This window comes from Pterocles gutturalis, unplaced genomic scaffold, assembly GCF_000699245.1.
Source record: "Pterocles gutturalis isolate BGI_N339 unplaced genomic scaffold, ASM69924v1 scaffold21783, whole genome shotgun sequence".
In the NCBI taxonomy this organism is placed as follows: Eukaryota; Metazoa; Chordata; class Aves; order Pterocliformes; family Pteroclidae; genus Pterocles; species Pterocles gutturalis.
Genome location: NW_010118611.1, coordinates 544 through 13,899, shown reverse-complemented (window position 1 = coordinate 13,899; position 13,356 = coordinate 544). Strand labels below are relative to the sequence as shown.

Here is a 13,356-nt window from a genome sequence, read left to right as displayed (position 1 = left end):
AAGGAAGGAAATTTGAGTAGTCCGTGAAAAAAAACTGGATTACTGAAGGTTTTTTTATTGAAGAGAAAGGATTTATCTTTTTATCTTAATTCAATATAATATTAGAATTCCTTGTACGGCTGGCTCTTTGTGAGATATAACTGGAAGGCACAAAGAAACAGATCTTCCACTCTGGCACAGATCCTAGTTTTGCTTAGAAAGCTTCATCAACATTTAACCCATCACACCTCAAAACGTAAACAGGGAACGACGCTCCTAAGCTGCACACAGCAGGAGTGGAGCCCACGTCTCCTCATGATGCTGAGCTGTAGTCAGAATGAATATAGTCTTTTATCAGTGCAGGCAGGTATGTACCGAGAACCCCAGATGCTTTAGCACTCTGAACGTCCTCACAAAATAAGAGCAAACAAGTCACTAAAGTCTCAGACATCAGTAAACAAACAACAGAAATTGATCTCCAATACTTCAGGTTTGAAGGACAGTGCTAATGCCAAGCCTTTAGCTATGTTCCCCTTAGTAACAAGCAGGAGTCCATCGACATTGGAGCATCTGTGGTAGGCATGAAATATCGAGCTACCGAACTGCATCCCTTGGAGAGCTGGAGTGTGATCATATTCCACACAAGCCTCTAATGCAGCACTTAAAAACCAAGAGGAAGAGTCCAAGTTGGCTCTACACACTGGAGTTTCTGCAGAGCTGGGTAAGCTGCTCTCCTAGACTGTGTCCTAGTGAGGTACTAAGAGCTAAGAATAACCCAAGAATGGGGCTATAATTAGCACCAAAAAGCCATAAGCACAAGCCACATGAATTTAGGTAAAACACTCTTGCACATTACCCTCCTCATTCTGGCTACCAAAAGGACACTTTTCAAATAAGAAATTACTGTTCAGTGCAGTATGAGCTACACCAAAACTGAGAAAGCACTTTTTGAAAGTAAAAAAGCTTCTTGTCTTACATAGAATTATGTATATACCAAGCGACCCTTTCTGCACAGCAAATCTCTGACTTCTGTGAGTAGACACCGTGGCTTCCCTTGTGCTTGCTTACAGTTTCAGCTGCTGCTGAAGGTCATGAATTGATCCTGCACTGCTTTGCAGTTTTTCTTGCACTAGTGGATCTTCTTCTAGTTTGACCATTTCAATCACACCATTGGTTCCAAGAATGCAGGGTAGACTTAAGAACACTTCACTGTTTATATTGCAACATCCCTGAAAAAAACAAGCAAAGAATATTGTAACACAGTTACTTATTTCTGCTCCATCTGCAGCATGGTACTACATAAAATAACTTATTTTAATTAAGCAAGGACATTCCCTGATATGGCATGTTTTATTTCGTTCAAATTCCAGTTATTTTAGATCCTGTGTAATGCATTACTGTGTAGAAACTAAAATATTACAGATAAAGTCTTGAACCATTCCACACTTGTAGGAGTTTCTCTTAAATATATCAGACCTCTGTAACGCAGGCAAAGCTTATACTACAAAACACCATTTAACCAGTTTCTTAGGTAGAACAAGCAGGTACACTTGATAGTACAGTATCACCAGTTATTTTAGGACTGAACAAAATAAATTTAAAAATATAGCCAAAGAGAGCTATCTGGGGGATATTTTTCAAGTATTATCCCATATTCATTCTGTGAGTGACTTTATTAAACTTATAACCCTATAATTCAAGTACACGCTGTGTATTTTATTTTTAGGATCTGTATGGGAAATTTTACATTCGGTAGTTACTCTGCAGTTTAAGAGACTTGTCACTCCTCCATATCTGCATTTAGCTCATAAGCGATTAAAAACTTTACTTGAAAACATAATGATTAAATTAGGTGTATGTCTGTACTTGATGCCATAAGCAGCCTGCTCAACTTCCCCACACCAGGACATGCAAATCACCCTTCTGAAGCCTGTAAATACAAGTGACCAAAAAATGTTTCTACATGGGCTTTTTGCTCATATGAGATGACTTAATGCTTTAATGAACCTGTCAGGATAAACTTTAAACAAGATTCAGTCTACAATTTTAAGTTAAATATAGCTTCATAATCTTTTCTTCAATGTAAAGTATCATGGAGTAACAAAGCAGCTGCTTCAAAGCTGGTCAAATAAAATACTGGCAGAAAATGTACTTTATACTTCCATAAAAGATCCTGAACTCTTTTGGTCCCCAGAAAAATCTACATTCAATACTGAGCACTTGGAAACTGTGACAAAGACATTTCTCTTCATTTGCCAAATCCAGCTATTTCAGGGAAGCTGGGCAGCAACCTTGAACATATTTTTGGGAGAATAATCCACTTTTAATATTAGTTTCTGATTACGTTTCTGATTAAGACAACAACGGATTTTTGCTCATTTTTAGACTAGAATTGAAAGCTGTTGTTGGAAGAAAGTAACAGAAGTAGTGCTACTTCAGAACAGTTACTTGAAGTGAGATGTCTGGTGCTGCTAAAATTAATGGTCATATCCAGTATAAATAAAATCATTACAGTGCCAAAAGATATTAATAACACACTTACCTTTGCTAGAGTGGATACAGAATGAACCTTTCTTTTATCTTTCAGTATACTGTCAGTCAAATCAGCAACTGACAGCCCAACAGACCAAGACCTCTGACCTTTTCCCTTTAGAACATCCATAGCTCTATATAAACCAAGAAAAGAAGAAAAACGTGAGGTTTAGATTTCAATTATTTCTATTTTGTTTCATATGTAAACCCCAAAAAACAGATTAAGTATACCATATCAGGTAAAGCCTACTATAAAAACATGATTCTCTGTTTTGGAAAACAACAGAAGGGAATTAAAAATTGTTTTAAATAATTTCTTTATGTATATTTTACCCACTCTAGTAACAATTCTTTTTTCTGTCAAGAGGTGTAAAAGATATGTGGCTAATTAAATTGGGTAAATTGATCCAAATGTCTGCTCTGCTTTGAAGTAAACTGCTTCCACACAAGCTCTGAGGAAAGTTTGGCTTGTCTACTATTTTATTTTTTTTAAAAACACACAATTGAACCAGCAGCTCTAATATTCTAGTGTATATTCTGCAAAGCTTGTCTTGCCCTTAGATTGCCCCAGGCACAACATTATTGAGGACTTCAGAAAAACAGCGGGCATATACACATACATGAAAGTGAATGACACACAGAGCTACGATTTCCTATAAACTCAATGTATGAACATTTTAGAGCAAACGTCTTCCTCTTCATAAAGAGCTGAAGGAAGAAACTCTGCAAACATCAAGTGCCTAAACATGTAGAAAAATAAGATTATAACAGTGTTACCTGTTAGCCACCTTTTCCCTTGAGTTACGAGCAGCCATTACTTCTGTTTGATTTGCAACTAAATTACAACTGGTCCATGATGGTACTAAATAGAAACAAACAACATTTAAATGCACATCTAAACAGTGACTAAAATAGGTACCAGATAAGGCAGGGAGAAGAAAAATAATAATAATTAAAAAAACAAAAAACTTCAAGCTTTCCAAACTTTCCTTCCCCCACAACAACCCAAATGTAGCTGATGAGCTAAGGTTTCCTGGACTGCTGAAATAAACTATATAGTAGCACATGGACAGAAACACTTGCTTAAAAATGAAGCAAGATCTAAGCATTTGAGGATGGTTTGGGTTTTTTTGTTTGTTTGATTTGGTTTGGGTTTTTTTACTATGACAAATGTAAAATACTTTTGCTACCACTCCAGGCCTACAGTCTTGAGCACACACCAAAACTGTATAATTTAGAACCATTATTATGAAAATATACCACCCTGCTTATGACTACCTTCACTACTTTTCTCAATTTTTCTTTCATTACTCAATTACTTAAGCACTGCCAGGACAATATACACACATAGTCATAATAAAGTATCACTTTACCTTTGTCTTCCCCTTGTTCACCAATAATCCAAGCATCTTTTGCCAGCACCTGTGCTTTCAAAAGGTTTGTCAGTATGTACTGAAATCTCTCAGTATCTAGGTTGGCACCCACTCCAATAACTCTGCTTTTGGGAAACGCACTCAGCTTCCATGACACATATGTCATTACCTCAACTATAAGAAAGAAAAATATGTTGACAGTGAAGGACCCCTTGAAATTCAACACAACTGCAAACTACGAGTCACAATTACAAAAAACTCAGGACCAAGTTGTTTACTTTAGAAAAGGTATCAGCATGTGAGAACACATCAGTAGTTTATTTCAACCTAAAACACCAAGTCTGGGGGGAGGTGAAGAAAATCCACAGCCCAAGTAGAGTTTCAAAAGAAGCTGTGTAACTTCAAAATGAGTCACCACGCTTTCCTCTACCAGAAGTCTCACATTCATCCAGTGTTTAATTTATTTTAATTTGGCAATTACTTTAGAAAAGGTATCAGCATGTGAGAACATATCAGTAGTTTATTTCAACCTAAAACACCAAGTCTGGGGGGAGGTGAAGAAAATCCACAGCCCAAGTAGAGTTTCAAAAGAAGCTGTGTAACTTCAAAATGAGTCACCATGCTTTCCTCTACCAGAAGTCTCACATGCTTCTAAATTTAATTCATCCAGTGTTTAATTTATTTTCATTTGGCAAGCACTCTTTTCTCCATCTCCACAGCTCTAAGTGATAGGAAGGGTAAGAAGCACTTGAGAAATAGAAAAGGGTTGTCTTCAGTGCGCCTACAGGACAGAGAGGCTCACCTGTACTTCTTTCCCTTTTAAATAGTTTTTGCTTTGTCCTACTTCACAGTATCACAGACCCAACAGATTTAAACTTTCCACCAGAACAGAGCTGCAATATTTACTATCAATGCTATGTTATGTATGTACTACAGTAGTCTGTGAGTCTGATCACATAGCACATCACACACATGCACCTATCCTTACTGCACAGGAGAAATGTGCACATAAAACTCACAACTGACAAGACAACAGCCAATGGATGCTAATCCTGTAGATACAGTCAGGTTGAAACTACGCACAGAAACATACAGGAATACTTACCTTTGACACAAAACAAAGTACACTATTTTCTTTTATCTTGGTAACAGTAAAGAAAAAACCCTCAAAGACAGTGTCCTGCTCAAAGCTGAAAAGGAAAACATCTTTCAGTGTGGCAAAAATTTTTTAGTAAGTGGGTGTACTTGGCAGTAACATATTTTTACAACAGGACAAAGAGAAAGCCAGCTGAGGGACAGAACATTAGGGAAAGTACCAACATACCTGGATGAGAAGCAACAAGGAGAACAGCGTTCTGACTGTAGTGTGATATTGCTGGGATAATTCCTCTGAACAAATCCACGTTGCTTTGTATGACATCAAGGTAAGTCTGAGCATTACCCAGAGAATTAACTGTAAGTACCACAACTTTTGAATCGGCTGAAGCAGAAAAATCTGAAAATATAAAGACATGTTTTTAAAATTTATGTAATTCTACTGAGTTTTGGGTGCTAAACAAAGAGCCGTCCTAAAGGCTGAACTGCAGCATCCAGCTTAGTTAGGGATTCTTCCCCTCCTGTCTCCCCTATATCCCCCATATCCCCCAATGCAGAATTTGGGGCACTTCCACAGCACCTGTAAAACACAGCTGTCCCACAGAACTACTTTTCCTGTTTCGTAGTTGGCAAACACAGAAGGCAGGCTGCAATTCGTCCAGCGTTACAGAGCAGAGACCAGAAAACATCTAGATGGGGTTGACAGATAAGCTTTTCCAAGTTTGCTTGGCAAGAGAGAAAAAATAAATCCATGAAAAGGCTCCTTCATTTTTATCCTGTTTTTTTTAAAGAAGGGGGAAGACTTTTACTCCTTTATCTAGGCTTCTATAATTTTGGATCTTATAGCTCAATCAAGGACATGTAGACAACAATAAAAAGTGTTCCAAAAGTCTATTTATTAATTCAAGTAAAAGACATCTATTTATTTGCCAAAGAAAACACACAACTACATTTGCTGCAGAAATTTGTAAGTCAAAGCTGCCTTGAGCCGGTCACTGCATATTTGAGTATCATACAGGTGATCCGCGTGGAGACCGTAACAAAGGAGTGGTACACAGTGAAACTGCTCACCACCCAGTGACCAAGGCTCTGCCCGTTCCCAGCTAATGAGGGGAATGCTAATGCTTCCTGGAGCAGGGAGAGTCCCAAAACCACAGTCCCGGAAAAGCTAAGAGCCCAAGTGTCTGAGACTGAGAGATGACCGAGAGAGCAAGATGACCTTGAGAGAGCGGTGGCCTGAAGAGAGAGAGAGCACTTCTGGACAGAGCCTCATCTCTATACTGGGCATGACATACATGATATGGACTATACCACTGGCCAATTTGGGTCTCCATCCTAAACCTAAGGTCAAATCCTAGGCTAGTAACTGGGGCTGTGCTCCCTCCCAGCTTCTCCTGCCCCTGCAGACACGGGCACAGCAGAGAAGCTGGAAAGTCCTTGACTGTCCTGGCAGCAGCTGTAACCATCAGTGTGTGATCAGCTTCTCCTCAGCACAAATCCAAACACAGCCTCTTGCTAGCTACTGTGAAGAAAGTTAACTCTGTCTCAGCAGAAACCAGGACACACAGCTAAGTGTAAACACGTAATGGGTAACCACAAAGGCACAAAGAGAGATTTGTGGTACAGTTGCACAACCAGGGTTCAGGAAAAAAACGTGCTAGCAGTAAAACCTGCAAGATAAGATCTAAGGATGTAGAGCAGGCAATGTCAGGCGCAGAATAAGCAGAAAAGATGCCTGGTGGAACCAGAACAAGTCCCTGTCCCCAAATAAGATAAATTACATCAGAAGCACAAGAAAGATGCCCATTTCATCTTGCAGAGGACACAAAGGAACATAAAACCACCACAGACAAGCAAGGAAGAATGGTAAAGATGCTCAATCCTGTTCCAGCTTCCCCTGTGGAAGAGCTTTGGAGCGGCATCACCTCAGCCTCTGCGACTAAGACCATCAAAGACTGTAAACATCACCACTAATTACGGAGACCTGGCATGGACTCTGTTGAATTGTACACTCACAGCTAATTGAGGACAAGATCGTTAAGAACTAACTGTTTGAATTAACCAGTGATAATAGTTAAGAACTAACTATTGGCCATGTGCATGTTTAATGAACACCAATCTAGGAAAGTAGTACTTTGAAATTTACCTTTATTTATCAGCCTTTTTAACACTGCTCTCACAGCTATCTCTAATCCCCATTCCTGAATATACATGTATCTTTTCCCCTTCCTTTGCTCTCTCCACCGACGACACTGAAGTACTAGCTTGGCTTCTTACTGCTCTCACAGCTATCTCTAATCCCCATCCCTGAACATACATCTATCTTTTCCACCTTCCTTTGCTCTCTCCACCGATGACACTGAAGTACGAGCTTGGCTTCTCCCTATTTCTGCACAAGTCCAATTTCAGCATTAGCCTCTTACCCTGGAAGTACAGACTCACATACCTTTAACTCTGTAAACAGACCGAAAAAGCCTGAAATAGAAGCCAATGCAAGCTTTGCTGAACCCTCCCTTCCCAATTTTGTCCTGAGAAGATGAAGAAAAGCAAGAAGCTAGGAAAAAATAATAACATCTTTTTAAAAAGATGGCCTATATGCCAGAGGCTCTGTATCTCCCCAGGTGCCCTGCTCTCATTAAAATGAGCACAAGCACACACAGTACTCGCTCCCATTCCAGCAACAACATCTAATACCTTTGCTGATCTCCACATTTGGCAGAGCAAAGATCTCCAAGTCCATGGTCCCTCCTTTTGCTGCACCTTCAGAAGGGTCCAAAAGAACCACCTTGTCTGCAGCACCCTGCATGAATAAAAATAATGCAGATCAGCAATAAAGCAAACAAAATCTTGTTCTTGTGGAGGTGAGGAATAAAAAACAGTATTCCTCCAATTCAACAAGTGTTTGTGGCACTGTGTATAAATGAAACAAATTTACTGGCCAAATTACAGTCAAATCACAAGAACGACAATGTAGTTTAGATAGTTTAATTGGAAAATAACTCATTACAAAATAAATCAATAAAAAACTCATAAAACTACCTCTGGAAAGTTATAAACGATGTTACCATTGTCTCCGAGCATATAGCTGTAATGAAGTGCAGACCATCTACAGACTATCCTTTCCGAGGTGACTAGGAGATCCCAACTGTAAGAGGCCACTGCTCAGGCAAGAATCCTTTAACTAAGGATTTTCAAAGTAAGTTAATTCAATATTCAACCCTTTGTATTTAAAAAGCTGACTGAGAAAACAAGGCAGAAATTAACACTGCTGTGTGTCCGTAAGTTAACTGAAGAGGCAAATGACATCAGCATTGACACGGCTATTAAAACTGCTGAGTTATTTCTATGCATCAGACATTAAGAACTAGGTTGGAAGCCTGTCTATTAATCAGGTCTGTTGCTATTTATAATAATTATGTACCTTTGCTGCAACTGCTAGCACACATGCAATGCCAAGATCTCCAGCTCCAACAACAGTAATTTTGTTAAAACATCCTTTGTTTTTAACTTCACCAATTTTACTCTTTGATTTCATGTCAGTCTCTCCTACAATTAAAAGCAAACGAAAAACTTAAGTGCTGGTCCACACTTTATCAATACAAGTATTGCTGCTTCATAAAGGATGGTGGTTGTGCCAGAGTTAAACTAAATTACATAAACATCTTCAAAATAGCAGCCAACCCTAACCGCAGAAAATTCACCACAACTTGCAAGGTGTAAAACATAAATATTCCTCTCTGGATAGGAATGTTTTTTCACTAAGTAGAAAATATGAGCATAATAATAACAAGAAGCTAGACACTAAGACCATACAAACAATACTCCCTTTGCTACCATTACAGGTGTGAATATATACCGTGGTCATAACATTAATAAAAGATTTAGTATTTTGAAAAGACATGCAAAATGGAATTTAATTAAAATACAACGATCTGAGGTTGTTTAGCTAATGCTACAGGTAACATAATGACTCTTATTCTGACTATAATGCAGAGAGATTTGTAACAGAAACATTAAGATTGACTGACTAGAAATGGGTATTGCACGCGCACATGTGTGCATACTCACAAGCACATACATAATTATCGGAAGAAACAGCAGAAAAGAGTTAAAGGGAAAGGTTTGGACTAGTTGCCACAGATCACCATCTGTGATTTCATTAAAAGAGGGAAAAGACTGACCTGAACAAAATGTGTCAGGATGAACAGCAGGACTGGACCCATAACATACCCAGATAAGGAAAACATGAGAATCGTGAAATTCAGGAATTTTGCCCAAGACTTAAAATTGACGAGAAAAACTAATGAGGCAACAATGTGAAATAGCACCCCCTCCCAAAGGGTATAAAAGACAAGTGTGAAATCAGCTTGTCACCACTGAACAAGAAGAACCCAAGAGACATGATATGGGTCTCAGGGCTTGCGACTGTGGATGTGAGAGTGTGAGTGAATGAGATCTGAGAGAACGAATGACTGTGATTGGGTAAAATCAACTTATTTACAGTAAAATAATGTTTCTGTTCCACAAGATCTCACATAGAGTTTTGCTGCAGTAATTTACAAAAATGAGTACTACTAAGTCTACAGCATTTTTCAGTAGGCTTAAATGCAAACATCCCAAATGAGTTGCTTATTCAAGTAAAGAGAATCTGAGCTCTTGGTTCAAAAAGAGGCACTTCTGACTATACAGAGAAAATAGCAAATACTGTGGACATGCAAACACTGAAAATTCAGATATTAAAATTGTGTAGGCATCTTTGTGATATCAAGTAGTAACAGTAAATAAAAGAAATATTGTGTAGGAACATTACAAACAAATATATGAAAACATCCACACCTTCAGTAATCTTTGCAATGTAGGAGAGAAGTTCCGATGGGCTGGGTGCATCAGAAGATGACAGTGAATACAAAGGGAGCTCTTCCTCAAATTTTGCAATCATTTCCTTGATTAATCCAATTATAGTTGATTTAGGCTGAAATATAGCAATACAGAAGACAAAACAGTTGACTAGCTATTTCATATAGTGGTACCAGCTATAAACTGCAGTATTTCATAAAGGAAGTTATGCTGAAAGTGACATATCCAATAGGCAGGAACTTCCATTGAACTTTCTTGAGGGATACTGAGTTGCTCTAGTATTATTATTCACAGCAACAAAGGAAAAAGGATCAAAGGGTCCACATGAGGCTTATACTGCTTTGTAACAAACTCAGTCCCTTTTTTCTTCAGCTTAAAACAATTTTCCTAGCAACCACTTATAACTTCCTTTACAATTGCTTCAGACAGTCTGAAAGCTGTAATTTCAAGAGACATAACATCCTGCTTCTCGTTGCATAATCATTACATATTTAAGATTAACAAAAAATGCCAAAACCAAAAAGCCCCAAACCCTATCCACTCTTCTCCACTGATTTCCATATGATACCATGCATTATTCCCAAATACTTTCCTCCCCTGTCAGCCACTCCACCTCTTACATGGCTCCAGTTTTGCAGGTAGGGCAAATAAATCCTGCCATGAGCATCAACATGCTTTCCCACTGAAATGCCCATGTTCACAGTCGGCTTCAAGAAGCAAATGGGGGGAGCAAAGGGATGAGAATCCAGAATCCACAGATGAATAGGTATGTTATAGGAATTACCTGTTCAACACAAAACAAAAGCCATTGCTCACTTCTGCATTGAGAAGAGGCACTAAAAACTAAGTGTGTGTGCATGTGATTCACACTTCATAACAACAAAGAGAAAAAGCCTGACAGATCACTTTCTAGATTCACACCAGAAAGTATTTATGTTACGTATGCTAGTTAATAAAAGCAGACTTGTCTGGATCAACTTGAAGTGCTACCAACTGTGTCTTTCTTAATATAAAGCTCTGTTGCTGTCTTGTTTCCCAGAATATTCTATCAGCCAACGGGTCCCCTTTTCCAGGCAAAGAAATCTCTTATAGGTACCCATTTCACACTTATTGTAGGACTCAACAATAATGCAAACTGGCATCTGTCAAGAGCTTTACCTCAGAATTCAAAGGCTTCAAGTTAAAAACAAAAAATTACCTACCAGTTATTTTTGGACACTGCCTTTACAGGCATATGGCTTATAGAGTTCATGCAACCTCCATCAGAACTAAAGAGTTTGCCTACACAGCCTCAAACTACATGATTTTTTAAAATAGTTAACTGACTTATCTAATATCACCTTATTTCAGCATCTGTGAGTGCATAAAGGCACTTTTTTATGCAGTAGAAGTGGCTTCTGCCAATTCATGCAAAATCCTTTAGAGCCACCTTTAAAGAAGCTGCACAGTATACGGTAAAGAGGCAGAATCCAACACATTTTACAATTAGATTCATAACTGGTAAGGAAATTATATTTGACTTATCTTACCATATTTCACTGGAACAGTACCACTAAAATTCAGGAGGTCCTTCTGGGATCCATCCTTGAAGGCTGAAATTTAAAAAAAAAAAAAAAAAATCCTTTTGAATCTGGCATGGGAATCTCATCCACAACTACCAATATACAACACTAATTTTTCTTTATAAATCAAATACACTGCTCCTGAAAGAGCCAAGGCTAAAATGTTACTAAGATTCTCCCTCCCTCTTTGAGATAATTCCTTAATAGAATCTTTAGGAAAATTGCATTGGTACAACTAAACACATCATTAGTCTGAAAACCCATTGACCTGGGTAATTGTGGTGTTGTAGGAACTGTCAGTCAGGCTGGGGGATTCTGGAAGTTACACTTGTTAAGCTAAAGACATCAAAATGCTTTCAATACAGTCATAGGATATGGAAAAATCCTGTTACATATGAAGAATTTAAAAGAACATAAATCTTCTGTAATTACAGACAAGTTAAAATAAAATGAAATTTAGTGAATGAGTTGCTTAGGTTTTTATATGTATGCATTCTTGGAAGAGCTTTCAAAAAATAGTCACATGGCATGAGAAATTTTACTGCAAGTCAAAATAAAGACAGACACACAACTGACTGATATTCATACTATTTAGATGCTATTGTTCACAGTCTGAATCTATGCCAAGGCAGAATCCCCACAATTAGTTTAAAGTAACTGTATCACTTCTTACTGTATGTGTTCATGGAGAATGTGAAGTTTGGGTAGGTCTTGTTAACATTCTTTAGTTCTTCTATGGTCAGGTCTCTGAACTTATACTGGGAAGGGGGGAGGAAAAAACAAACAAACAAAAAAACCCGGTGAATTTCAAAGGTTTCTTCTTTCACTACCAGAGATAGGGAAAAGGAACCCAGAGAAAGTAGAAACACAAGAAGAGGAAGATAATAATTACCTGTAGTATTATACATAGGCTTGGTGTGAAACAAATTATAAAAAAATTACACACCAAAAAAAAAAGCTTTAAAGGTATTGCAGGTCTGCTGTTACCACATTAGAACTCAAATTTTGAACACTACTTATATACCATTTCTAACCCTTTACAGCTATGTGAACAGAGGCTTAATAAAATTTAGTCTCCTCTGCACACAATAATAAAAAACAATAGAAAATTATAAACATCTTAGAAGAAATAAGTTGTCTTATTACTGACACAGTTACTACTAAAAACTCCAATCCACCTGCACATATTTGAGAAGAGTTTCATAAGATGTCCATTTCCACAAACATTACATGTATAAGCAATTAGCCTTTGGGAATTATTTTCCATGTTTAATCTGTCCTTGAGAGCTGAGAAAATTCAAACAAAATAATGCATCCCTCTCGCCTGCCTGCAGAAAACCTGCCCACAGATTAACAGAAATACTGATGCTTGAAATGTGATCTGAAAGTAATTATCAGCAAGAACAATTCACTGCTACTTCACTTAGACTGTCCCCAGCCAGTCTGACACCTGAACTTCCAAGAGATTTGCATCCTCCTACATCTTAAATTTATGAAGAATATTTTCCATTTCCTAGATTAAAGCATCTGCTTCTCAATTTTAGGAAGTCTGGAGTTGTCCTGGAACTCTCACCTAAGCAAACACAACTGCAGCCTGACAATGGCTTAAGGAGCTGCTCGCTGCACTGGAATCCTTGTCATGAAGTCCCAGCTAAAATCTCCAGTCCCTTCGGTAAGGCACCCACCAGAAACAGCAGCAATACTACAGCTGTATGGATTGTACAACTACTTTCCACTTTGTACAAGAAAACACAAAGCTGCTGAAAAGAAACACCTTTTAGTCAGCTTTTCCACAGTCGGTCTTACAGGATACTGCAAAGTCAAGCAGTAAAAAAGAAAAACCGAAGTTGCTCAAATTAGGAATGCGTACACAGCACATTTCCAGAAGTGTCGATACATCTGGGGGTGAAATCAAAGCCATCGCTCCCCAGCTGACCCCCTTCTTATTCATAATGCAA

At 38.2% G+C, this 13,356-nt stretch overlaps 1 protein-coding gene across 2 annotated transcripts; it reads right to left on the bottom strand.

Moving 5' to 3' along the window:
• Window positions 1–999: 999 nt before the first annotated feature.
• UEVLD (UEV and lactate/malate dehyrogenase domains) lies at window positions 1,000–13,319 on the bottom strand. Of its 2 annotated transcripts, XM_010076298.1 has the most exons (12): window positions 13,288–13,319; window positions 12,072–12,169; window positions 11,366–11,428; window positions 10,457–10,620; window positions 9,816–9,951; window positions 8,401–8,525; window positions 7,674–7,779; window positions 5,209–5,379; window positions 3,885–4,058; window positions 3,289–3,373; window positions 2,522–2,645; window positions 1,000–1,208 (listed from the first exon to the last, which is right to left on the bottom strand). In XM_010076298.1, exons 1-12 carry the CDS (start codon window positions 13,317–13,319, stop codon window positions 1,044–1,046), a joined length of 1,443 nt encoding a protein of 480 aa, XP_010074600.1. In that variant the 3' UTR covers window positions 1,000–1,043. The 2 variants fall into 2 exon arrangements, with proteins under 2 accessions (XP_010074600.1, XP_010074601.1); XM_010076299.1 differs by lacking the exon at window positions 13,288–13,319 and having other exon boundaries at window positions 12,072–12,171.
• Window positions 13,320–13,356: the final 37 nt, after the last annotated feature.

Coding starts and splice junctions, on each gene's coding strand:
- UEVLD (XM_010076298.1), bottom strand. CDS start 13,319: ATGGCTTTGATTTCACCCCCAGATGTATCGAC. Junction 9,952..10,456: donor ACCTGCAAAACTGGAGCCAT/GTAAGAGGTGGA, acceptor GCTATATTTCAG/CCTAAATCAACTATAATTGG. Junction 5,380..7,673: donor AAATGTGGAGATCAGCAAAG/GTATTAGATGTT, acceptor TTATATTTTCAG/ATTTTTCTGCTTCAGCCGAT.